We start from the raw sequence: 27,521 nt of genomic DNA on the forward strand, positions 1-27,521 counted from the left end.
ACCAGGTTAAGGTTCCACGGGGGGACTGGTGGGTGGGAGTACGGGAACACCCTCTCCAACCCTTTAAGGAACCGTCCCACCATTGGGTGGGAAAACACCGAACCCCCTGAGAACACCGGATGGAAGGCGGAGATGGCTGCCAGGTGCACACTGAGTGAGGACGAGGTTAGCCCTTGCTGCTTGAGGTGCAGGAGGTACTCCAGGATGGCCTGCACCGGGGCCTGGCATGGCCACACCTGTCGGGGTTCACACCAACACAAGAACCTTTTCCACTTGGCCATGTAGGCCACCCTTGCAGAGGGCTTTCTACTGCCAAGCAGAATCTGCTGCACTGGAAGGGAGCACTGGCTCTCCAGGGCGTTTAGCCACAGAGCCTCCACGCCGTCAGGTGCAGTGACGGCAGGTCGGGGTGGAGAAGCTGCCTGCTGTCCTGTGTAATGAGGTCCCAGCATAGGGGCAGGACTACTGGGGCCTCCATTGACAGCTCTAGAAGCGATGTGTACCAGTGCTGGCGGGCCCAGGCTGGGGCGATGAGGATCGCCGCTGCCCTGTCCCTGAGCACCTTGAGTAGGACCTTGTGCACCAAGGGGAGCGGGGGGGAAGGTATACATCAAGCCCCCATTCCACAGGATCGCAAATGCGTCCGCAAGAGAGCCCGCTCTGTGGCCCTGGAAAGAGCAGAACTGCGGACACTGGGCGTTGGGCCTGGTGGCAAACAGGTCTACCCGGGGGAAATCCCCACCTGCGGAAGAGCAAAAGCACGACGTCCGCCCTGAGCGTCCAATTGTGCATAAAGTACGAGCTACTAAGGGAGTCCGACAGCTTCTTTCGTACCCCTGGGAGATAGGATGCCTCGAGGTGAATTGCATGGGCTGTGCAAAGGTCCCAGAGGAGGAGAGCCTAACGACAGAGTGGCGAGGAACGAGCCCCACCCTGTTTGTTTATATAAAACATGGCAGTAGGGTTGTCTGTCAGAACTGTTATGCTGTGAACACTCAGAGTGGCATCAAAGGTCTGGCAGGCGAGATGAAGCACTCTGAGCTCCTTCACATTGATATGGAGTGACCGCTGTGCTCCGGACCACAACCCCTGCGTCATGAGGTCCCCCAGGTGAGCCTCCCATCTGTGGTCTGACGCGTCCATCACCAATGTCAGGTCCAGCTGTGGGGCGGCAAAGGGGATGCCTTCACAAACCACAGGCTGGGATTGCCACCACAGCAGGGAGTTCAGCACGTCCCTAGGGGCTGTCACTACCAAGTCCAGGGGGGTCCCTGCCTGGGTGGTACAACCGAACGAGCCACGCCTGCAGAGTCCCAAGTATCAGTCTGGCATGCCTGACCACATGCGTGCATGCTGCCATGTGGCCCAGCAGCCACAGGCAGCACCTGGCTGTTGTTGTTGGTGGAAACTGGCACAGGGAGGCCACTGCTTGCTGGATAGCCTGGAATTGGGATACCGGAAGGCTTGCCCTGGCCTGCACCGCGTCCAGGACTGCCCCTATGAATTCCACCTCTATGTGGGTACGAGTGTGGACTTGGGGACGTTGACCAGGAGCCCCAGCTCGCAGAACAATCTCAGGGCCACCTCCACATGGCCCCGCACTTCCTCCTTGGATTGGCCCGCCAGGAGCCAGTCATCGAGGTACGGGTACACCCAGATTCTCTGCCTCTGTAAGAAGGCCGCCACCACCGCTATGCACTTCGTGAACACCCTTGGGGCCATGGCTAGGCTGAATGGAAGAACCGCAAACTGGTAATGTTCTTGGCTCACGGTGAAGCGTAGGAACTGCCAATGTGCTGGGTGGATGGCGATACGAAAGTACGCGTCCTTCACGTCGAGGGCAGCGTACCAGTCCTCCGGATCCAGGGAAGGGATGATGGTGCCCAGAGAGACCATGCGGAACCGGGCCTTGACCAGGAACTTGTTGTGCCCGCGCAGGTCTAGGATGGGGCGAAGGCCCCCTTTGGCCTTGGGGATGAGGACGTACCGGGAGTAGAACCCCTTCCCCCTCAGGCTGTGCAGCACCACCTCTACCGCCCCCGCCTCTAGCAGCGAGCGGACTTCCTTCTCTAGGAGATGCTCGTGAGAGGGGTCCCTGAAGAGGGACGGGGAAAGGGGGTGGGAGCAGGGGAGGGAGGCGAACTGCAGCGAGTACCCGTTCCGCACCGTGCATAAGACCCAACGGTCTGACGTAATGGTGGACCACGCACGGGAGAAACGGGAAAGGCGGTTCAGGAAACAAAGGGACAGATCCGGTGACTGGTCTGCTACGCTGTCCTTGAGCGCACCTTCCAAAGCCTGGCCTAGTGCCCGGCTGGGGTTTGTGCCGGCCTTGGATCTGGTCCGGCGCATTATTGTTACTATTGTTGTGCTGCCGGCGGTTACCCCTGTCTTGCCTACAGTAAGGCTCATGCCTACGGCCAGGCTGGTACTGGTGTTGAGGGGGAGGCTGAGGCTTAAAGGGCTTCCTCTGGGTCGCCGGGGTGTGCGACTTAAGCGTAACTCACGAGTCCTTGAGGCTGTGCAGCTTCGTGTCTGTCTGGTCCGAGAAGAGCCTGGACCCTTCGAAGGGGAGGTCCTGGAGTGTATTCTGGACCTCGGGCGGCAGGTCTGACTCCTGGAGCCACGCCGAGCGCCTCATGACCACCCTTGAGACGATTGTTCTAGCCGCCGCGTCTGCCGAATCCAGGGAGGCCTGGAGAGGGGTCTTGGCTACAGTCTTGCCCTCGTCCACCAGGGCCATGAACTCCTGTTGGGAACCTTGCGGGATGTTGTCCTTAAAATTCCCCACCGTGGCCCAGGAGTTGAAATTGTGCCTGTTAAGGATGGCCTGCTGGTTCGCAATCCCCAACTGAAGGCCCCCAGATGAGTACACCTTTCTGCCAAAAAGGTCCAGGCATTTAGCCTCCTTGGCCTTAGGGGCCAGAGCCTGTTGTCCATGGCGCTCCCTTTCATTTACCGCTGAGACCACTAAGGAGCATGGACTCAGGTGGCAGAACAGGAACTCATAGCCCTTAGATGGGGCAAAGTATTTATGCTCCACTCCTTTGGCCGTTGGAGCGCTGGAAGCTGGGGTCTGCCATATAGTCTTATAGTTGGACTGAACGGTCTTAATGAGCGGGAACGCTATTCTGGATGGACATTCGGGGCTCAAAATGTCCACCATGGGGTCCTCCTGCTCAACTGTCTCCTCAGCCTGCAACCCCAAGTTTTGGGCAACCCTGCGCAGCAATTCCTGGTGGCCTCTCTGGTCTATCGGCAGAGGGCTGGACACCTCTGTATCCGCCACCGCCTCACTGGGGGAAGACGAGAAGGTTGGCTGCTGCTCGACCCCCTCTGGTTGGTTCTCCTGCTCCCCTTCTCCCGCGGGAGAGGCCTCCGGCTCAGGCCAGGACAGGAGTCCATGGAACGGCACCAGGCTCGGTGCCGGTCTCTCCGGTTTATGCTGTGCAGATGCTGGGGGCCTGGATACTGTAGCCTCCGTCACTGTCTGGTGTCAGTGTGGGGACCGGGCCGCTGCACTGAGTAACTTGCCCTGGACGGGGCCCCTTGGCTCTCCTGATAGGCTCAGGGGATCCAGAAGGGCCAATGGCCTGGCAGCCCCCATTGGGGTTGCCAGCTCCCCTGAGGGTCCCTGCTGTCCGGGGCCCGGTGCTAGCAGCTATAGCGGCTGGAGTTGGCACTGGACCGGGACCGTCTGCGGGAGTCCTCTGGTGAGGGCTGTCTCAACTCCTCCCAGTGCCAGTCTCTGGTTGGTGCCGAAGAGCGGCGTGCCCTTTCCGGTGCTTCTTCGTACCGACCCGCTGCTAATGCCGCAACCTCCTTCTGGGCCGCAGGCAAGTGAGAGTCCGCGGAGTCGGAGCTCGACCGGGACCAACTCCGGGAGCAGTGCCGGGACGGTGTCCTCGAGCGGCACACCACTGCCAGCTTACCCCTCGACGGCACCCGAGGCATGGGTGCCGGAGGGTTCTCCCCATACGGGAGGGGGCTCACCGCCGACAGCTTGATGAAGTCCTTTGCAGCCTCAAAGGTGCCAGGCATAGCGGGCTGATCCGTTATGCCCTTGAGCCCATCGTCCGCAAGGAGCTCACTTAGGTCTGGGCTCGGTGGGGCTTGTGCTGCCGGGACCGCTGGTGTCAGAGCCGGTACCGTGGCCTTCCTGCTCTTATCAGCGCTTGGGAGGCGCCAGCCTCCTGTGCGTGGAACGACCGCACCTTCCTTTCAGCTGTGCTGGGGGCCACACCGGGGAGGACGAGCGGTGCCGGGGCCTACCCCTGGCGCTTTGGGGCCAACAGTTTATGGTGCTTAGCTGGTGCCGGGTCTCTTGACGGCTCGGGGGCACTATGCACCGAGGAAGTCTGAGCCAGTGTTGGGTGCTCCGAGCCCGGCAGCTGCAATGCGGCCTCCATCAACAGGTGCTTTAGACCAAAGTCTCTTTCTTACCTTGTCCTTGGCTTAAACGCCTTGCAAATCCTACACCGTTCAATTTGATGTCTGTCCCCCAGGCAACGTCGACATGAGTCGTGGGGGTCACTAACTGGCATAGGTTTGCGGCACGTGGCGCAAGCCTTGAAGCCGTGGGCCTGCCCCGCGGGCCGGGGCGGGTGCTGGAGGCCTCCAAGCACCTAATCATTTATGTGTCCACAATAGGTATGTTAACGAACTGATAACAGCTACTCTAAAGGCTAAGGGACTGCTGCTCTTCTAGGAGAGAGAGAGAGAGATTGTTCCAACCCTGCCACGGACGGTAAGAGGACCTGGAGGGGGTCGGGCCGGCGGGGGTATATATGCACAGCGCAGTGGCGCCACTTGGGGGGCCCTGCTGGCCCGACGGGAGCCGCGAAGGGAGAAAGTTTCCAACGCTCGTGCACATGGTGCGTGCACACCTAACGTGGAATGGACGTGAACAAGCCCTCGAAGAAGAATTAAGGGCCAGTCTACATTGGCAATGCTAAAGCGCTGCCGTGGCGAGAAAGCAGCAGTGCTGTAAATTGCCAGTGTGGACAAGCCCTAAATGTGCCCTTTTGGCTGAAAGGAAAATAGAAAGTGAAATGATTAAAAAATAAAAGAGACTGAGAAAAATATAGTATTGTCAAGCATTGAGATACTGCTTGATATGTAAATAAAATGAATGTAGCAAAGGCATAATATCAAAGTAACCAAAGTTTAAAAAGACAGCAGCAGAACTGTAACCTATACAGCTGTCATTTTAGTTAAGAAGTCCAGGTACCGAATGCTATCAAAGGAGAGCTAGCAGTTATAAATGAAGGTGGGAAAAAGATTCAAAATGTATTACGTTAATATTAATAGGGCTTTTAATTTACTTGCTGAACATGCTTGCTGAACAAGGAACCTAATGAAGCAACTTGATATGTCAAGGAACTTTTCTAAACTGTAATGTCAATTTTGAAAAATGTTAGATGTCAATGACCTGCTACTGTACAATACTACACAAGTCTCAGCAACGGAAAGAAGTTTAGGCTACATCAATCCTTCACATCTGCAGAATTTCCTAAAGCATTCTCTTTGGATCACCATGCTCATTGTGGATAATCTTATTTCTTCTGAGACCTTTGGCAGTAATCTTGAATTATAAGATTAGTACATCAGAATGAACTTCAAACAGTGCCAACTGTATTGTTCCCCTATCCCTGCCTTTGTTACTTTTACCAGGCATGATGGCTCTAAAGCAACAATCTAGTATAGTTTTGCTTTTTAGATGTTTAATAATAAATGGGAAACTAATTTGCTACAAATCTAGGTAAGTGAGGACTGTGTTTTGATGTCACATCCCTTACAATGGATAGAGATTCCACAATCTTTTCCTTAAGAGTCCACAGGCCCACCACAAGGCTATTTTTGATAATGACATTGACAGAGATGACTTAATACCCAGAGTTCCCAAGAGCTTTCAGAACGCTGCTGAAGTCTCAAATTAAGCACAGACAGATCTGCAGTCACTGTAAAATCATTCAATAGCATTTTGAAGCGAAACACCTTAGAAACCATGAGTGATGGTCAAGGGCCCACTGAAGATACTTTTCAAATGCACTTTTTTGTTTTAGGGCAGAGACAACATAATACATCATAGAAAGGCTGATTTTGCTGATGACTATTAACCTGGGATTTAAAAAGCTTGTGTGTCAGTTGTAATGGAAGCTCTTTCATTGAACTAGTAAGGAAGGCATCTCCCTACATCCTTAGTCCAACAGCATCAGAGATCAAGTGATGGATATATCTTTGAAAAAATAACCCTATTGCTTTATGTTTGCAGTGTTGTTCCCAGGATATTAGAGACACAAGGTGTGTGAGATAGTATATTTTATGGCGAAAGAGACAAGTTTTGAGCCTACCCAGAGCTCTTCTTCAGGTCTGACACACACTCCGTATCGTAACTAAATACAAATAAACATATTTTGTATTTAGCTGTGACACTGAGTATCTGTCACAGACCTGAAGAAGAGCTCTGCGTAAGCTCAAAAGTGGTCTCTTTTGCCAACAGAAGTTGATCCAGTAAAAGATATTACCTCACCCACCTTGTCTCTCTATTGCTTTATGATCAGAAATTTACAAAAGTAAAGTGAATTTTAAAAAGGTAAAGTGCCCTGAAAGAATTTAAAGCACCAACTCATTTCATGGCCTCAGATTCACCAAACCACTGGCTGAACAGCCAGAAATAGCAATGACACTGCAGTACTTCTCAAAATCAGTGTTCTGTTTTTGAAGTTATTTATTGCTTTAAAGAAACTTGTGCTAACTGTTCATTATTAAAAGTCTCCATTTTGCTGTGGGTACTTCCAGACTAACAAATACAGGTTATTGCCCGATTCAAAGACCAGCCTCAAGAAACCACGCAAAATCTCCTGAGGAAGACTTTCTTCTTCACCTCTTTTCTTCTAGTGTATATGTCTACTGGGCGGGTTTTTTAGGGATTAATGTTTTGGAAGTCAGGTAGTATCTGACTAGCCAAAGGGAAATAATGATGGCTGCATATGGGCCCTTATACAGTGCTTATTTAGAACAGCATCCAAATACTAGCACTTAAACATTGCAGCTTTGTAGTGCACCTAAACTCTATTGCCATCAGGACGAGTCTTAAGGCTCCTACTAAGAGACAATGTGAGTTGTGCAAGTATCCCCATTTTACAGATGGGGAAACCAAGGTGTACAGGGTTAAGGACTTTCCCAAGGTGATGTAAGAAGACTGTGGCACAGCCAGTAATAGAACTCAGGTCTGCTAATTCCCTGTCTTGTGCTTTAGCCACTAGACCATGCTTCATTCCATCATTAAAAAAAAAAAAGCTGATTTCATTCTCGGATGCCTTGACAAAAAGAGGCCAGTCTATTTATAATCTCAGTAGAGATTTAAAATTAACTACTCTATTGTCTGTGATGGGATAATAAAAGTAATTACTATATACAAATGGCACTGTCATGGGGCGCTGGTACAACCTTAAAAGGGCTGGTGGCACTCTGTAGCTAACTTTATATGTCCAGCCTAGAAAGCTGTCTGGTCCTGGATCAATAAAAGCAATGAATGTTAGTTTAATCACTGGTTTCTACAAAAACAAACTTTGTAATCCACTTAAAGAAAGTCACATGTGGCTTCTGGAAGTTTTATATTGCAGGGGAGGGCTCTTCCCACACTATTTTCTGTCAACTAGGTCAAGGCTGCATGGGAACACCAACAGCTATATTGATGAAAGGACATACTGTTTAGTCTGTCCAACACTGCTCTGTTCCTTGGCTGTTTGAGGATCAGAAAAATGATCTTTTTTGCCTTAGTACGTTCGAGTGTTGCAGTAAATGCTAACAAAAGGTGGAGTGTTTAAAGCACCAGAACCAATAGCAAAATTTAAAAAAGTTGGCTATCAAATAAACTAGATGAACTAGACATTAAATGTCATGTATTCTATGGAGTTGAGCTATTTCATAATGGGAAAACAAGAAACCTACAAACCTGAATCTAAAAATTCAGAATCCTGAAATAATTTAAGCCAGGGGTTCTCAAACTGGGGGTCGAGACCTCTCAGGGGGTTGTGAGGTTATAATGTGGGGGGTCGCGAGCTGTCAGCCTCCACTCCAAACCCCGCTTTGCCTCTAGCATTTATAATGGTGTTAAAAATATAAAAAAGTGTTTATTTATAAGGGGGTCGCACTCAGGGGCTTGCTGTGTGAAAGAAGTCACCAGTACAAAAGCTTGAGAATCACTGATTCAAGGACATTCATGCAGAGTGCTTCAGGTACTCCCGGTTAGTCTGATGTTCACTAACAGGTTTGTCTTTCACAGATACTTCTATGTGTTTGGTTCCAATTTATATGTAGTACCTCAGAAGGACACTGCCATTTTGAATCTTAGTCCATTTTAAAAAAAAAAAGGAGTTAAAGCAGTTTTAGGTATCACATTTGCCCTGGAGTAATTTCATTTCTGTCCTAATCCAAGCATCCTTCATTCCACTGTTGCTGTGTGAAAGACGCACAAAAAACAGGGAAAGGGGGAATTTACTATACGTGGCATATAGAAAAAGTACACACAAAGTGTGTTAAACACACACAGTAAACAAGCTGAAATAGAAAAAAACATTTTCCTTTATTCTCAGTTCTACTCTGCTCGGGTATTACTTATAACAATAATAGGGAAACTTTTCTCCAAAAGTAATTTTTAAGTTGATAGTGTTCCTTTAAGACAATATCATCTTGGGTTTCTTAGAGTGGATTGATTTAAAACTAGGAATGTAAATATTGTTTAAAAAGTTAACCATTTAAACAATTAAGATGACATTGTTTAATTGGTTAACCAATTAAAGGGAGAGGGGCTGGGGCTGTCTGGCGGGTCTGGTGTGGACCAGTGGGCTCGCTACCACTGGTCTGGGGTTGGGGTTAATCGGTAAGACTAATGCTTACTGGTTAACCGATTAACTGTTTAATATTTTACATCACTACTTAAAACACTGATTTTAATCATGATTTAAATCAGCAAGCACAAAAGCTTGATTTAAATCAGATTTTAATCTTGTTTTGCATTTGTACTTTAAGTATAATAAGCAGTCATGGGATAAGAGGGAAAGTCCTCTCATGAATCAGTAACTGGTTAAAAGACAAGAAACCAAGGGTAGGAATAAACAGTCAGTTTTCAGAAAGGAGAAAGGTAAATAGTGGCATCCTCCAGAAGTGCATACTGGGACCAGTCCTAGTCAACATATTCATAAATTATCTAGAAAAAGGGGTAAACAGTGAGGTGGCAAAATTTGCAGATTATACAAAATTACTCAAGATAGTTAAGTCCAAAGCAGACTGCGAAGAGTTACAAAGGGATCTCACAAAACTGGGTGACTGGGCCACAAAAATGGCAGATGAAATTCAATGTTGATAAATGCGAAGTAATTAACATTGGAAAACATAATCCCAACTGTGCATACAAAATAATGGGGTCTAGATTCACTGTTAGCACTCAAGAAAGATCTTGAAGTCATTGTGGATAGATCTCTGAAAACATTTGCTCAATGTGCATCGGCAATCAAAATAGCTAACAGAACGTTAGGAACCATTAGGAAAGGGCTAGAGAACAAGACAGAATATATCATATTGCCTCTATATAAATCCATAATATGCCAACATCATGATACTGTGTGCAGATCTGGTTGCCCCGTCTCAAAAAAAGAGGTAAAGGAATTAGAAAAGGTAGCAAGAAGGGCAACTAAAATGATTAGGAGTATGGAACAGCTTCTGTATGAGAAAAGATTAAAAAGACTGGGATTTTCCAGCTTGGAAAAGAGACAACTAAGGGAGGATATGATAGAGGTCTATAAAATCTTGACTGGTGTGGAGAAAGCTCCATTTCCTCTCCCTGTGATCTACTCTGGATCCAACTGCAGAACGTGAAGCAGTCATAAGTAAGAGAGCTACAACAGGGATTTGAACTATGAACTACTTTTTTTCCCATTAACTGATAACAAAATAGTATCAGACAGAACAGCTCTGGCAGGAGGTCCATCATAATTCCCAATGAGAAAAACAGTTGAGCATCTCATTTTACTTTCCATTAAAATCAACACTCAAATACCACTGAACGCGCACTCTTTAAGGGTATCCCTACACTGCAATTACTCAGCCCTTGCTGGCCTGGGACAGCTGACTCAGGTTAATGGTCTAGTTGATTGCGGTGTAGATGAGGCTCAGGCTGCAGTCCAAGCTCTGGGACCATACCAACTTGCAGGGTCCTAGAGGCAGGGCTCCAACCTGAGCCTGAACATCTATACAATTCAACAGCCCCTTAACCCAAGCCCTGGTCAGCTAGGGGGTTTTGATTGTAGTATAGACATATCTTAAGGGCTGTCTTTTCATCTACATAGAAGCATACTGTTTGGTCAGCTGTTCTATTTTACTTGTCATTCTTTCCCTTATTATATAAGTATCTTTTCCATTTGCCCTGTGCTGTTCAAAGTCAAAGAACTGTATTTGTTGTTATTTAGCCACTCCACCTCAGTGGAGTGGTCAATAAGGTAGACTACAACATTGCTTGTGAAGTATCCAATATACATTAACAAGCTCTTACGTAGCACTTTTTAAGTTTCAAGTACTCTAAAAACGATCAGTCAATCTGCATCTATATGAAACATATGAGTCGATGGTCTCAGTATTACTGGACTTCAGTACAGTCTGTAATAGAACTATTAGGTTGAGAAGCAATATAGTACTGAAAAAGCATGTAAACATCTTCAAGTTATATAAGGTTCTAAAATGCCTTTTTCAAAGAGAATCACATTGGCTAAAGCAAAGCGTATAAAGGAAAAATCAGTAGAGGGACACAGCACTTAGGCATCGACATGAAAAGCTACTCTTTACTATAGCGAACCAGACCCAAAGGCAGAAAACATTACATAACTACAGTCTGATCCCTAAAGAGTGGGAATTATGCCTGAATCAAGAGCAGGCTCCTTAGTTGTGTTTAGAATTTTTTCTAAATGTGCATAGACAAAGTTTCATTTCTTTCAAGCATCTGATTTTGTATTTCACTTTTCTGTTTATATAGTTTATGTTTACCTATATTATCTGTGGCATGTTTTCTCATGAAGGGAAGGAAAATCCTTTACAGAGGTCTACTAGATTTAGCTGGTTTGCTTAACTAGATCTTTCTAAGGTCCAGCAATATATTTAGCATTACCATCCCCACTTTTAGTGAACACAACTGTTGCCTACAGTACATGTGACAGTTACGCTTATGTACAAAGAAATATTGCAAGACTGCTTATTGAAAAATCGTGTTCCCAGCTAGTTGATAGTAGTGGCTCTCTACCTTTCCAGACTACTGAACCCCTTTCAGGAGTCTGATTTGTCTTCAGTACCCCAAGTGTCACCTCACTTGAAAACTACATGCCTACAAAATCAGACATAAAAATACAAAAAAGCGTCACAGCACACTAGTACTGAAAAATTGCTTACTTTCTCATTTTTACCATATAATTATAAAATAAATCAATTGGAATATAAATATGGTACTAACATTTCAGTGTATAGTCTATAGAGCAATATAAAAAAGTCATTGTCTGTATGAAATTTCAGTCATATTGTACTGACTTCGCTAGTGCTTTTTACATAGCCTGTTGTAAAACTAGGCAAATATCTAGATAAGTTGATGTACCCCGTGGAAAACTTCTGCATACCCCTGGAGGAGAACCCACAGTCTTAAGACACATTGTAGTTGACTGTTCCTGAACAGAAAGCTGTTGGACTTGGCAATGAAGCCCTTTCAGGGCTGTTTGATGAAAGGTAAAAATATCATGTGCAGTATACCAGAAACTTCCCACACGACAGAAAACACCAAGCCACAAAGTTTAAGTCGTCTTGTTAACGGAGACACATTTCAATTAAATTTTAATTTTATATATATATATACACACACATACACACACACACAATGTGTGCTGAAAAGTTAAAGTAACATTGCAACATTTTAATAAACATAGATTTACCACAACCTTAATTATATACTTTTTGCATTTTCTTTTTGATTGCTAAGATGTATGTAAAAAGTGCTGTTCATTAAATTCAAATAGCCATGTTAATATAATATTAAAGCCATACTGCTTTAAAGCATTAGAAAATGCTAATGTTATTCTATTTTTCTGAATTATAAATCCAAAATGGTATAGACTAAACTCCATTTTGTCATGTTGGCATTCCTAAGCAGTATCTTTTAGTGTTTTGTTCTTTGGGGCAAGGTGTGTGTGGGGAAATTACCAAGATACAGAATTCATTAACTGTACACAGACCATTGTCTAAAACATAAAGGAGGTGTAGTGTTGGAGGAACCAAGAGAGGGGCAAGGAGCTATGCTGCCTGGTCTCAGAATGGGGGTGCAAGGTAGTAGACTGGCCAAGCATTGAATGGAACCAGAGGGCAAAGAAAGATATGGAGGCAGGGGATCCATTTAAAGAACAAACCAAGAAGGCAAAGTTAAAGACGGCTGCGTGGTGTAAATCATATCAGGCAAGAGTGATGACAGATTATATGGCAGAAGCAGGAGTGACTGAATTCCTTAACTGCACATTTACAGACTAATTTTGGAGGTTTTGTAGTTGATTTCTTGTAAGTAATGCACTGTTTTTTAGTGTTATTTGGAACAGGGTAAGATTAAAATGTGATTCCTCCCCAGCCCCGAAGTCCAGCTAAGTTTGTGAACAACAGTTAGGTTACAGTGAGCCTATAAACAGAAAGCCTTTCTTTTAATAATTTATCGATGTAAGACACCCAGGTTCTTTGGCAATTGGCAGAGATATTAATTTCTAAAGTAAGTATCTTGCTTTGCAATGTAAAGGTCACTCGATCTAGCAAGCCTCCCAGCTGTTCAAGGCACAGAATGAAACACCACCCGGGAAGACACTTGGCATACCAGAAGACAACAGGGGCGAAAAAAAACAGCTTACTTGACTGGCTAATATTGACTATTCTCTCTGTACAAAGATCAAAAACTCCTCACCTGGAAAACCTGACAAGGATTCTAAACATTCTATAACTACAGGCTACCTGTAACTGAAAGTTAGCATGAAAATTAGGCACTATTTTGGGCAACAGTGGGCACGTGATGCAATTTTAATTCCTACATTTCAGAAATGTTCTGTGTACAATACTTCCAGTATGGGCCTCAGAAAACAGGCTTCAGTCTCCCTATGGCAGGCAGTATCCCAAAGGTACTACCCGCTGAATGCCAGCGTTAAACTATATGTCTGTGTATATATAAATATGTGTACACCCCCCAACCATCTGTGAGCAAGGCACTAGAGGCGGCTATAGGTAACACTGAAGGGAGAATTTTCTATGGTTTATAATATTCCTCCTAAATTCCTAAAAATGTTCAAAGTAGTGCCTTCTTAATTACCCGAAGATTTTCAGATTTTTCATCTTTTTTTGGCACTCAGTTAAACAGTTGGGATTTAAAACTTCAAACTCTGAATGCCCTCAATGACATAGGTACAGATGCTTTGCAAGAGAATTTGAAAAGAAAATTATTTCTTTTCCATTTGATCAACAAGTCAAAACTGCACATTGAACACGTGGGTTTCCATAAAGAATGTGCGCAGACACATGTACATATACAAACAAGCAGGTACACATCTGGATATCCACGCACAGCCCTACCCCTCCCAGCAACCTGCTAAACCAGCATTTCTCAAAGTTTGGGTCACTGGGTCGCTCTGGTCAGCGCCACTGACCAGGATGTTAAAAGTCCCGTCAGCAGCACTGCCCAGCTAAGGAAGGCTAGTGCCTCCCTGTTCCAACACCGTGCTGCGCCCCAGAAGCAGCCAGCAGCAGGTCTGGCTCCTACACCCCAACCCTCTGCCCCAGCCCTGAGCTCCTCCCACACCCCAAACCCCTCATCCCCAGCTCCACTGGCATCAACAATTTTCTTCAACTGGGTCCCCACAAAAAAAGCTTGTAAATGGCTGTGCTAAACCATCCCACCCCTACAGAACCCTTTCCTACACTTACTGATCTTCCAGTCTATCTTTAGGATGGCAAAGATCTAACAAGTCAGACAGTCTCTTTGCATGGCTTGCTGTCACAAGTTTCACATTTCATCTGAAAATGACAATTCATTTGTACCCTTGTGCAAAATTTAAACTGCATGCATGATCTAATGCTGTCAAAATATCTCATAATCAGTATCCTGTATAATCCAGTCATTGAATTTGACACAGAATCCACCTCTCACTGCAGAAATGTGCTCCAGGATTCAAGCTTTCATTTTCTAAACAATTATGGTTTGATTAATCATTTGTATTATGGTAGCACTCAGAAACTTCAATCAGGATCAGAGCCGCATTGTGTTGGGCTCCACACATACATTTAGGCTATGTGCGCACTACACAGCTTTTAGCGACATGGCTGTGTGGTTACAGCCGTGCTGCTAAAAGTCGTGCAGTGTAGCTGCTGTTTGTTGGCTCTCCTGCCGACCCAAAACTTCCAGCCCCACTGAGTGGTGTTTGTGTTGTCAGCAGGAATGCGCTGTTCACACTGGTGCTTGTTGTGGCAAAACTTGTGTCTTTCGAGGGAGGGATGGGGCGGTTTAACATCTCTGAAAGACAAAACTTTTGTCGTTCCATTGCCAGTGTAGACACAGCCTAAGAGATAGTCCCTATCCTACAGAGCCTAAAATCCAATACAACAGAAAAGACTTAACAAGTGAGTGTCATAAATGCAAGGGAAGGAGAATGAAGGTAATAGAGAACAGAGGTTAAAATGATAAGAACATGTGGTGAGAAGCAATCTATGTGACAATTTTATTGTAAAATTAAATAAATTAGATACCAGTAAACCTACTGATCCTTTTGGTTACAAAGAAAAACCTTCAAAATGGAAACGAAGTGAAAACCAGTGCATTGTTGTATTCCCAAGTCTGGACATGATCACTCCCAAAAGGATCACATACAATATCCCAGGTTAACTGAAGCTCCCGGATAGCCATTTTTCACGTCTGTCCCCTTGGACTGTACTGTGAATTAACACTTCAGGCAAAACAAGGTCAGAATGTATACACTGCCTATCAGAACTTCATCATTCCACTTCAGGCATGGGAGACTAAAAGTACAGCCGAACCAGAGCATGCAAGCTTTGAAGCCTGTGCTCCACTTTGGTCCTATTCCCCATATTTCCTGAATCCTCAATCATCAAATACTTAAAATAAACTACAGCTCTGATTTCCTGAAAGTGGGTATTCAAATCTCTACCTCTACCACCAACAATCCTTAGAAAAACTGGAACGGAACAAAATCCTGCTAAACTTAAAAACAATGAACATGAGAAGCAGTTTATTTCTTACACTGACCGCTATATGTAAGGAAAGAAGAGAACTTCACAAGAAGGAGATCAAAAGTCAAACTACAGATTCAGTAGAAGTGAAAACACATGAAATAGGGACATCCGAGATCTCAAAGCATTTGCAAACTCTACCAGGTGTTTTAGATGATGATCTTCCCCCGTGAAGAATCAATTAAAACACCATGAAATCTGCCATATACAGTTATCCTATAGACCAGAAGACAAACATGATTGCCCAGAAGAGGTGGTTTTTAAACGGTACAATAAAGCTGTACTGGAAATCACATGTGGGTATTTTGAAGTAACCTCTTGAAACAGAGCATGCCTTTGTATGTCATGTCCTTAGTGCAGGTGTTAATACACATTTTAAACAGCATACATCCGAGACTTAGCTAACTAGAAAGATTATATGTTGTCAGCTCCCTTTTGAATCCCAGCAAAATTCTGGTTTCTTTCAACATCAATATGGTAAACAGAGAAAAATGACTGTCATTATCGAGTGACCTATCAACAAACAAGGACTTCTAGGATATTGTGTGTCTCATAAATTTATTCCCAGATGGTAAACTATACTCACAAGCCTTCCATTCCCATTTACCCTGTTACTATTCTTGCTCAGGTTCTGTCCATCTCAGACAAACCTACCATGTGGTAGCGTTATGTTTGCACCATCAATGATTGCTTGTGCCAGTTCATGATCATTGCTCTCAAACGCATGTGCAGCAGCCTTGAGGGCATCCCAAATCTCCTTGCGGCCTTCAAAAGCTGGTGCTGTGTCCCAAAACTCATCTCTTTTACTGCGCAGCTGTCCATCTGTCATTGGGTAATCACTTTTCCATTTTGGTTTCTCTTTTTTCAGGGGTTGATTACGACCTAAAGCAACTGTAGAAAAAGATACAAACACACATTACTAAAGTCAATGTGGTTATATTTTAGTTGTGAGCAGCTTCAGTTTTCTTTCTGGAAATTCCGGTCCACTACAAGCTCTCCAATCCTGCACATGCTCCCTACACTGTTCTAATTTCTTTTTCAAGGCTCTCTGGTCATTTCAAAAAGTTCCCCCCCCCCTCAGGTTTCACTGTTCAATTCTTTCAGGGGTTTCCCTTCCCCTCTTCAATTATACCTGCCTCTCTAAATGTCTAAAGATTCCCTGAGTGCCCTTGAACTTCTCTCCAAGCTCCCCTGGTAACTGTCTCTTCACTCGTTATGCCATCTGCTTCAGCCTGCATGAATTATTCATAAAACAATAAAATCTTTCAGCATGCTACAGCAGCTATACAGTGAGAGAAGCAAATCAACTAGTAGCATCCCACTGTCACAGAGGCAATACTGCATCAGGATCTTTCTTTTCTATTCTGCCAGCAATGAGTTCTGCACAAATTATGCTCCACTACTAAATATAAGAGTTTTATAAAACAAAGTATTTTTATTGTCCTCTTTGTACATCTTATTTCCCTTTTTGCATTTATTCAGCTTTTTAAGTATTTATGACTTCAAAGCTAAAATCTTAGTGCAGACACAGAAATCTCTAAAGAATATATTGTAACTTTACAAGGTTTCCCATAGTGGATACTTCATTTACATGAAATATTTGAGAATTTGCGTCACTTTAATTATAGCAATATTCATTTAACACAGAGACTGCTAAAAAGGAACTATAAAGGTTTCTTGCCATACTATTAGGCCTACTTGTTCAGTTTTTAAGCATTATGAAGAACCACCCATTATGTAATCATGTGCTGGTGATCAAAGAAATTATCACTTTGGGTTTGTTAGCAATTGGCCCAGCAGAATCATCCTTAAGATAACATTAAAGAACCCTGTTTATTTTGGAAGCCTAAAAGTTTCCCTATCTTCCTAGGCACTCAGATACTACAATGATTCATAGAATCACAGGACTGGAAGGGACCTCGAGAGGCCTGACCTCATGGCAGGACTAACTATTATCTAGACCAGTGGTTTTCAAACTTTTTTTTGGCGACCCAGTTGAAGAAAACTTTTGATGCCCACGACCCAACAGAGCTGGGACTGAGGGGTTTGGGAGGGGCTCAGGGCTGGGGCACAGGGTTGAGGTGAGGGGGTGAGGCCGGGAATGAGGGGTTCAGGGTGCGGGAGGGGATCAGGGCTGTGGGTGCAGGCTCTGGGGTGGGGTCAGGGATAAGGGGTTTGGGGTACAGGAGGGGTTTGGGCTCCAGGTTTGGGGGGGGCGCCCTCAGGGCTGAGGCGGGGGTTTGGGGCACGGGCTTACCTCAGGCAGCTCCCGGTCAGCAGCAGTGCTAAGGCAGGCTTCCTGCCTGTCCTGGCACCATGGACCGCACTGTGCCCCGGAAACGGTCAGCAGCAGGTCTGGCTCCTAAGCGGAGGTGCTCTGCGCAGCTCTGTCCTGAAGGCACTGCACCCCCCTGCTCCGATTGGCTGGTTCCCGGCCAATGGGAGTGGAGAGCCAGTGCTCTGGATGGGGGCAGCATGCGGAGCCCAGTGGCCCCACTGCCTAGGAGCCGGACCTGCTGCTGGCCACTTCTGCGGTGCAGCGTGGTGTCAGAACAGGTAGGGACTAGCCTGCCTTATCCAGGCAGCACTGCTGACGGGACTTTTAATGGCCTGGTTGGCGGCGCTGACCAGAAACACAGTGACCCAATGCCTTACATTCCGTGACTCAGTACTGGGTAGCGACCTGCAGTTTGAAAACCACTGAACTAGCCCATCCCTGACAGATGTTTGTCTAACCTGCTCTTAAAAATTTCCAATGATGGAGATTCCACAACCTCCCTAGGCAATTTATTCCAGTGCTCAACCACTCTGACAGTAAGAAAGTTTTTCCTAATGTCCAACCTAAACCTCCCTTGCTGCAATTTAAGCCCATTGCTTCTTGTCCTATGCTCAGAGTTGAAGAACAACAATTTCTCTCCCTCCTCCTTGTAACAACCTTTTATGTACTTGAAAACTTATGTCCCCTCTCAGTCTTCTCTTCTCCAGACTAAACTAACCTAATTTTTTTCAATCTTCCCTCACAAATCATGTTTTCTAGACCTTTAATCATTTTTGTTGCTCTTCTCTGGACTTTCTCCAATTTGTACACATCTTTCCTGAAATGTGGCGCCTAGAATTGGATACAATAGTCCAGTTGAGGCCTAATCAGCGCGGAGTAGAGCGGAAGAATTACTCCTGTCTTTCTTACAACTCTCCTGCTAATGCATCCCAGAATGATGTTTGCTTTTTTTGCAACAGCGTTACACGGTTGACTCATATTTATCTTGTGATCCACTATGACCTCCAGATCCCTTTCACAGAACTCCTTCCTAAGTAGTCATTCCCCATTTTGTATGTGTGCAACTGATTGTTCCTTCAAAAGTGGAGTACTTTGCATTTGACTTTATTGAATTTCATCCTATTTACTTCAGACCATTTCTCTAGTTTGTCCAGATAATTTTGAATTATAATCCTATCCTCCAAATCATTTGCAACCCCTCCCAGCTTGGTATCATCTGCAAACTTTTTAAGTGTACTCTCTATGCCTTTATCTAAATCACTGATGAAGATATTGAACAGAACTGGACCCTGTGAGACCCCACTCATTATGCCCTTCCAGCATGACTGTGAACCACTGAACACTGCTCTCTGGGAAACATTTTACAACCAGTTATACAGCCACCTTATAGTAGTTCCATCTAGGTTGCATTTCCTTAGTTTGTTTATGAGATCATATGAGACAGTATCAAGAGGTTTACTGAAGTCAAGATATACCATATCTACCGCTTCCCCCCTATCCACAAGGCTTGTTACCATGTCAAAGAAAGCTACCAGGTTGGTTTGACATGATTTGTTCTTGACAAATCCATGCTGACTTTTACTTATCAACTTACTATCTTCTAGGTGTTTGCAAATTGATTGATTATTTGTTCCATTATCTTTCCGGGTACAGAAGTTAAGCTGATTGGTCTGTAATTCCCCGGGTTGTCCTTATTTCCCTTTTTATAGATGGGCACTATACTTGCCCTTTTCCAGTATTCTGGAATCTCTCCCATCTTCCATGACTTTTCAAGATAACCTTTAATGGCTCAGCTATCTCCTCAGTCAGCTCTTTGAGTATTTGATTGGGACCATACAAATCCTCAGGACTAACTGGTTTTTTTCTAAATATTTCATAATATATTAAAATTTTGGGAAGCCCAAAAGTTGTTTTGGAACTTTTGCCTTGTGTACAAACTGCACAACTGTGAAACCTTGTACTGATCTTGGATTTTTTTCATTTTTTTTCTTTTTTGGTAAAACATCTTCTGAACTGTAGAGAGGGCAGGGGCATGATGGAAACTATCCCATGAGAGGGGGGAAAGCCCCTATCAGTAAAAGTTTAATACAAACAGTGGCATTTGAATCCATCACTGGCAGTAGCAGCCTTGTCAAAATGGGTCATTTCCCCTGACAGCAGCATGGGAAAGCAATGAAAAAAAACAAGAACGTCTATCCTGGTCAAATATCACAAGACTGAGTATGTAGTTCAGTGTTTACAGGGGAAACAAATGTCCTTCAGCCAAATGTAAGGATGTTTGTGACACCCTGAACCTCTCATTCCCGGCCTCAGCCCTGCACCTCAACTCTAGTCTGTCAATCAGTCTAGGAGACCAGCATATCATATGGTGGGAAGATTCCCTTGACATGTTCTTAGTGAAGGAGCCTTTACATTTCCAGTACTGTGGAAGAATCACAAACATCACTGTCTGGTTAGGGAGGCAGTAAAAGACCTAATCCGTCACCCCACCTCTGCAATACAGAAGACAAATTGTCTCTGATCAAAATAAGACTGCAGCTGCTGTGCCACTGAGGTCCAGGGAATACAGTTTCTGTTTAATTGAGCTGCTAATTATTAGTCCTTAAAAATCTCAACGCACTGATGGAACAGGAGAAATGTTTATATTTAACGTTCTACAAATCTACATTTACAAGGGGTGAGGTGAGTGACATTCCTTTCTTCCCATACTCTGCTCATTTTGGCAAAGATGATGGCACAAGCAAAACAAAACCCATGTCCCTCTCAATTTTATTCCACACATTTTAGATCAGCAATTTAAATCAGAATATTCTCCATAACCCCTCCCTTTCACATACACAGCTACAATTAGCTACAACGAAGACATTTTTAACAGGGGACCCACTAAGGTTCTACTGTACTGCAAAGAATAGGAACAATTTACGAGATTATGAAAGATTAGGAAAACATGAAATAATCTTACTCCCAATGACATGAAATCACAACTTTCACTAAAGCTTAAAACAAATTGAAAATCTTAGTTTCAGTTATATTTTCAAAGAGTGGCTGTTTTATTCCAGGCATGTCCCTTCCTTCCTTAATTCCCTTCACCACAGACAGGACTGTCCCTAGACATTGTGGTGTCCTATGCAGCACCCCCGCGGGGGCGGAGGCATGTCCCCAGGCCTCCGCAGGGGGTGGGGGGGAGAAGGGGGCTGTGCCCAAGGTCTGTGGGGGCAGGAGCAAGCTTGGGGGCAGGGGCAAACCGCCCCCTAGCATGAGCCAGAGGAGCGGAGCGGGTCGGGACTGGGTCACTCCACTTCCTCACGTCTGGTGATTGCAGGACTCCACACTCACGGGGCAGCAGGAAGTGGAGTGACCCAGCCTCAGCCGGCTCTGCTCTGTTCCCCTGGCCCCCAGCCTTGGGACTTGTGGGCGGGGGGAACCACCCCTCAGCACTCACCGGAGGCACGGAACAGGTTGGGGCCAGGTCTCTACACTTCCCACCACCCGGTGAGTGCAGGCTGCACCCGACCCCTGCTGCAGTTCCCCGGGACGTGGCTCAGGGGAAGGAGTGGAGTGGGGGCAGAGTTGGGGGTGGAAAGAGGTGGGGATAGGGGTGGAGACTATGGGGAAGGAGTGGAGTGGATGTGGGGTGGAAGCGGGGGCAGCTTTCCTGGTCCGCTCAGCTAGCTGGGGGATCAGGCTGGCCGCTGGAGCAGCATGCAGCTGCATAGGGCACCAGGAAATTTGGGGCAATTTGGTGCCCCAAATTTCCTGGTGCCCTATGCAGCTGCATAGTTTGCATATGGGTAAGGATGGCCCTGACCACAGATATTTCTCTCTCACTCTTGACCAGTGAAAGCTAGATGCTATTTTAAAACCAAAAAACACATGAAAATGGCATGCGCCTTCCATTGCTGGTGGAATGCGGTGGCATATACATGAATTATCTTCCTTTATAAAAAAGGAGTGTTTAAATGGCTTTAGAAGATCAAATAGGATGTATTTAAGAAGCCTAATTTACTCACTGTCTGTACTGGCACTGCAGAAAGAATGTTATATCCACACACATTCTTTAAAGAATGAAGAAATACACCCAAGGTTACTGGTAGCAGAGTTATACAGTTTGACTTTACACAGCCAATATACCACCTCTTTTAAACATGAATTCAAAGTAGCATTCATGTTTTAGGATCTGGGAATGTTAATTCATTAAAATGAAACATTTACAAGAATTTCAGACAGCAAGGTGACTTTTCATATTATATGTAGGTACAGCACACGTTCTTCAGATTAAAAAAAAAAACAAGGGAAATGTTTGAGTTGTGACTAAGTCAGATAACGACAAACTAAAGAATGACAAGAATGAAACCACCAGAAAGCCAAAGTAGCTCAGCACACAGGCTGTGTTGTCATTGCAAAACTGATATTCTTTCAGAAGTTTAATTGACCATATACATTTATTGCTTTTAGTTAACATGGGACTAGTGCCATTTGCTTTAAAAGTGCTATCTACCAGATTTTAGAACAGCAAACATAACTGTTTACAAAACAGACACTGAGTTTGCTGGCAAAGCCAAGATAATAATGTTCCAAGTCTTTGTTGAGCATATGCAGCTAAAAACTAACAGTGGCTCAGTCTGGAACAATGAAAAGGAGTACTTGCGAATACAGACTAACACGGCTGCTACTCTGAAATCTGGAACAATGATGACACATGCAGTTCAGACCAAACAGATGTGTGTGTTAGTTAGGCAGCAGATTCTGAAATGCTAAAAACAAGCTTGTTAAAACTTAAATTGTTTCCTGAAAAGTCGTTTGCAGACAACGTATGAAAATGTGTCTCACCACATAAACTTAAAAGACCAATGAAACGTGTCATTTTTAAACAAATGGCCAGAGCACCAGATTCTAAATGGAATCTTACCTCTGGCAAGGAAAAGGCAGTTTGGGTCAGTGGATATTTGCTTTAACATTAGCTAGCCTAATCTTTGTTTGCATATAAACCCAAGAAATGCTAATTCATCCCACAGGATCTTCTCCCTCCTCCCCCAAACATTAATTATGAAAGTGGGTTATAACTTCCTGCAACTCTTTAACAGTGCTTTTTCTACAAATACTGAGTCTTTTCTGCAAACAATCCAAAAGTGTATTACAGCACTGGAATAGGCAATCTCTTCCCCTCTCCTATGCTCACATCAGTTCTCCCCCACTTTCCTTGGCCCCAAAACTGGTCTGCTCTAGATGAGGAGGATAGCATGGAAGATCTGTAATTTCTGCCATTCTAGAACAATTCCGTCCTGGCAAGATAGCCCAGTCCTTCCTATGTGGGTAGAACAGTCATGATATAGCTAGAGACAAAGTGGTAAAGATATTTTATTAGACCAACTTTTGTTGGCAGAAGAGACGGAGACAAGCTTTTGAGCAACCCAGAGCTCACTTGTTGTCTCTGTCTCTTCCATCAATAGAAGTTGGTCTAATAAAAGATTATCTCACCCACCTTGTCTCTCATATCCTAGGACCAATACAGCTACCACAACACAATAAACAACATGATCTAGCCAGTGATTATTAATTTCATGGTTTATTTCATTTTTATGTTGAAGTTAGGTCTGGTTAAAGGTGTCAAACAGGGAGGCTGAAGTCTAGCAGTAGAAGTGACTGGGTTTCAATATATCGAACAGATTGTCTATTTCTGCATCTTACTTTAAAAAGTTTGTCTAGCTTTAATATAAGTTCAGGGTGAAGAGGTCAAATTTACAAGTATTGGTCAAGATACAGGCTGCTGTGCAAAGACATTTATAAAGTCAATATATTATTTGTATAGCACTGCAGTTTCAAGGATGAAAGATCTTCTTTCTCATGGCTAGCAGATACCTCTCCCTTTCCCCCAGAGACCCCTTGTCACAGAAGCCTTCTTTCAGTGGAGGCCGACCAGATGGGACTCCCCTTCAACCCTGTCAATGCTGTTCCTAGAACAGTGTGAGGAGTCACTGCAAACACATGAAAAGTGTTCCTTACCCTCCGGGGATTAGCCTATTCTCTCTTCAGTAGTTCCATTTCAAGATGCACCTCTCCCACAAGAATCAAACCCAGGTTTCATGTTGCAATTAGAGCATGAATCACAGGGCCCCTGAGAACCACCCCCCACCACTCTCTCACATTCCACACACACAATATTAAAGCCACTAAAGTCTCATTTAGGATATTTTCCTAATAGAAAATCCATCAAAACTTATTGTCTTTTCTAGCTAATTACCAGGACTGCTGTGAATTTCCCAGGTTCAGAAAACAGCATGAGGTGAAAAACAGCAAGACAGATGTTGGTGAATCTAGAATGCTGACTAGTGGGGGATGTAAGTAAAGATTTATAGTCGGTATATCTGACAATTGCAGATGTGAAATGTTAATCTCTTCCTCCACGTCTTCTGGCTAAAAAGTCATACAACTGCTATAATATTCTCTTCCACACCTGCATGCACATGCACACACATAAAACCAAAAATGTGAACCCTTCTCAACAAAAAAATGTTTTTCAAGGATAAATATTAATCCATTGGACTCAAAGAAAATGATCTCCAACATGAACACACTGAAAGCGTATGCATCAGACAAACAGTCCCATAAGTAGGATTAACCACCACAGAACAAATGTGGTCCATCTAGTTTGCTTTACATTTTGTACAGTGGCGGATCCTTCAGAAGACTGCAACTGCTTCATTAAATCTTTGCTTTGGGCAAGTTATGAAACCGTATTTTTCAGGTGGACAACATGTTTCCAACCCTCTGCAGACTAGCATGAAGTTTTTTTTCCTCACTGTCATCAATTTGATTTATTCAGTGCAGCTGTCTGCACTATTGACTATGGACTTTTGAATAAATCCATCCAGACTAAAGCCCAAAATGGTCACCTCCGTTTCTTAAGTGAATTTCACAAATTATATGAGTAAAGTTGTTTCATTCTATTAGGATCATGCTTGCTAAGTCAATTTCAATGTGATCTAGTAATTCTCCTCCTGTGAGACCAGATAAGGGGAAGCAACTGATTAATATTGACCAAAAAAAAAAAAGTCTCATTATTTTGAATACTGTTATCCCATTATCAATGACAGAAATTCAACTCCAACTGCCAACTTTACTTGTAGAGTACCAGAGTTGTGAGACACCTTACAATTAAATAAGATAATGTGTCTGCCCCAAGAACTTAATGTCCAATCAAATAATGAAAACAGACTATTGCAGAAAAAGAGGAGCAATTTTTCAGTGGAGGGAGTGTCTTAAGATATGTGCAAAATATATTGATTTTCATCATTAGAAGCAGCACAAGTTGCAAACCCTTAGTTAAGGGCTGCACAACATATTCCATACCACCACCCCATCTTCAATTGCTTATAAATTTTGCCAAATTTTAACCAGCTGGGTTATTTTAACCATGCTCAGTGTCTGCCTCAGGCTAATTTTTTCCAGAACATTTCAGCAGAAACAGTTTGGTCATTTATTATAATGAGGTTAGGGAAAAATATTTTTTGCCTAGATTAAAATATTCTTAAAATTGTCCACTGAGAAGCTCTAGCCTAGTGACTCCTTTCTTTGCAACAGGAACTTGAAATTTGATAAGGGGGGGATGGCTGCCCTGGTGTCACATGCCTTTTGCTGTTCTCCTGAAAAAACACACCTGTTTTTCATGTTGCTTTTTTAAAAAACCTATAAAATTACAAACAAAACCCACATGAAAAGAGCATTAAGGTTTCAAAGTTAAACACTTAACAGTTAGGAAATGCCAGAAGTAAGGTTGATGGTACAATCATAGTCTGGGGCCCTGGTGCACACGAATTAGGATAGCCTCTAATTATTTGATGACATAATTTTTTTTGACAAGACCCTTCCCTTTGTCCCATGCACTGATTGGACAATCCCCACTGAATGGATAGCTATTCAATATATCTTTTTATCCTCAACACTATGTGGCTGCCTTATTTACTTCACATCATCAGACCCTACACTGAATAAGAGTTGATAATTTTTATGCTGGGTTTTTCTGTGATGCTCAGATAGTAGTATCTTAGTTCTTTACAAATATTAATGAATTTATCTTCACACCACCTCCATGAGGTGAGGCTGTACTATCCCTATTTTATACCTCGGGAATAGAGGCACAGAGATTAACGCCAAAATTGACAAGTGTCAAATATTCTGGATGCCCAATCTGAGAAGCGCATGACCTAATTTTTCCTCACAGTACTTGGCATTTTATTGCACATTACATGTTCAAAGCAAATCTCCCACTGACCTCACTTGTAGTTGAGAGCACTCAGCAATTCTACAAATCAGATTGCAGGGGTCTTGAGCTGGGTAGCCAGACAATGAGGAACATGAATGAATTTTTTGATTTAGGTGACTTGCCCAGAACCATATAAAAACTCTGAGACAGAGACAGGGATAGAATCAATTCCCAGGGTGCATTCAACTGCCTTACCTATTACACCATCCGTCTTCTTCCTGCAGTCCCCTGCCTCATTCACTTCACACACCCGTTCCAACTTCCAGAACAATTTAGGCAGGGGTCATACAAACAGATTCATTCAATACCCAATGCTATTCACTCCCTGAGTACCATGCATCCTGAGCACTGAATTAAATAAAAATCCTGGCATTTGTAACTTGAGTGCTTGAATTCACAAAGTCAAAATTATTTTTTTTTCTCCTGGGTACAATATATATACTTCAAAGAACGTCAAAGGAGGCTTCACAGAAGCAGTATATTAAGATAGCATATGTATGAAAAGGTGGTCGGTGGGCGGGGAGAAAGAGTGACACAGGGACAAACAAACAGGTACAACTGTTGGGAGAGGGCAGGGTTTTGAAGCAGCATTTTGGATGGACTGGTGGGGAGATGCAGGGAGACCCCGACAGAAGAACATTACAGTTGTTAAGACAGAAGATGACCAAGAAACACAAGGTTATAAGCAACTGAAATGGGAAGGAGGGGAACAGATTTTAATCAGTGTTCTAAAGGAGGAAGGGACAAGATCCAATGACTGCCTGGCTGTATAGAAGAGAGTGGAATACATTTGTAAAGCTGGATTTCATGGCATGGAACCCTACTGAACTTGATAGCAATGGAGAATGGAGCTAGTGGGGAGGGTTTGGCAGAGAAAACTAAGTTCAGTTGCTTAAACTGTACACACCCAAGTATAATTGGTGAAATAATCACTGCATCCTCTCTGGGGATAAGTAAGTTGAAAGACAGAAAAAAATATTAGCTTCAAGAAGGGAGATAAGTCAGAACAGGCTAACTTTGCATTAAATACAAATTTGAAACAATTATGAATATAAATAATGATCAAGAATGTTATTTGAATACAAAATTCTCTTCCTGTTAAATTGAGGAGCAATTACCAACTCAAAGCCCTTTTAGAAAACTGAATTTATTATTCCCAGATTTCAACAAGAAATAATCTCAAAGAAATTTTTTCTTTGCCACTGAATAGAGTTGGAATAAAGACAGACTTATTTTAGAAGTATTTGTGCCCCTTATTTCCCTTACATATTTTGTAAGATTTGATATATCATCTGGGCTACTACTAATTCTGCCCATTTTCTCATATCATCCTCAGTTTCAACACTATTAATAAATGAATTACACCACTATAGTTGAAAAACCAACCACCAAGACTCACTATAGAAATTTGGTTCACAAGAACAAAATAATTGAGAAATGTAAAAATTTTTTTTCCCTACTTCATAAGGTGACCAGGTGTCCAGTTTTCAACCGGAACACCCGGTCGAAAAGAGATCCTGGCAGCTCTGGTCAGCACCACTGACCGGGCTGCTGATTGTCCACTTGGTGGCGCTGTGCAGCGGGGATGGTAGGCTCCCTGCTAACCTCCGCACCACGCGGCTCGCGGGAAGCCACTGGCATGTCCCCCCCTCAGCTCCTACAGCTAAGACA

The 27,521-nt window shown here is 44.0% G+C and overlaps 1 protein-coding gene across 1 annotated transcript in view; it reads right to left on the bottom strand.

Moving 5' to 3' along the window:
• The window catches only part of UBTD2 (ubiquitin domain containing 2), a 107,280-nt gene that overhangs the window by 34,408 nt on the left and 45,351 nt on the right, over positions 1 to 27,521 (bottom strand). Inside the window, exon 2 of the mRNA XM_077824974.1 lies at positions 15,964 to 16,200. Coding sequence (XP_077681100.1) covers positions 15,964 to 16,200 — 237 coding nt within the window. The remainder of the gene's footprint in view (positions 1 to 15,963; positions 16,201 to 27,521) is intronic.

The sequence above is a fragment of the Eretmochelys imbricata genome, chromosome 8 (assembly GCF_965152235.1).
Source record: "Eretmochelys imbricata isolate rEreImb1 chromosome 8, rEreImb1.hap1, whole genome shotgun sequence".
NCBI lineage: Eukaryota > Metazoa > Chordata > Testudines > Cheloniidae > Eretmochelys > Eretmochelys imbricata.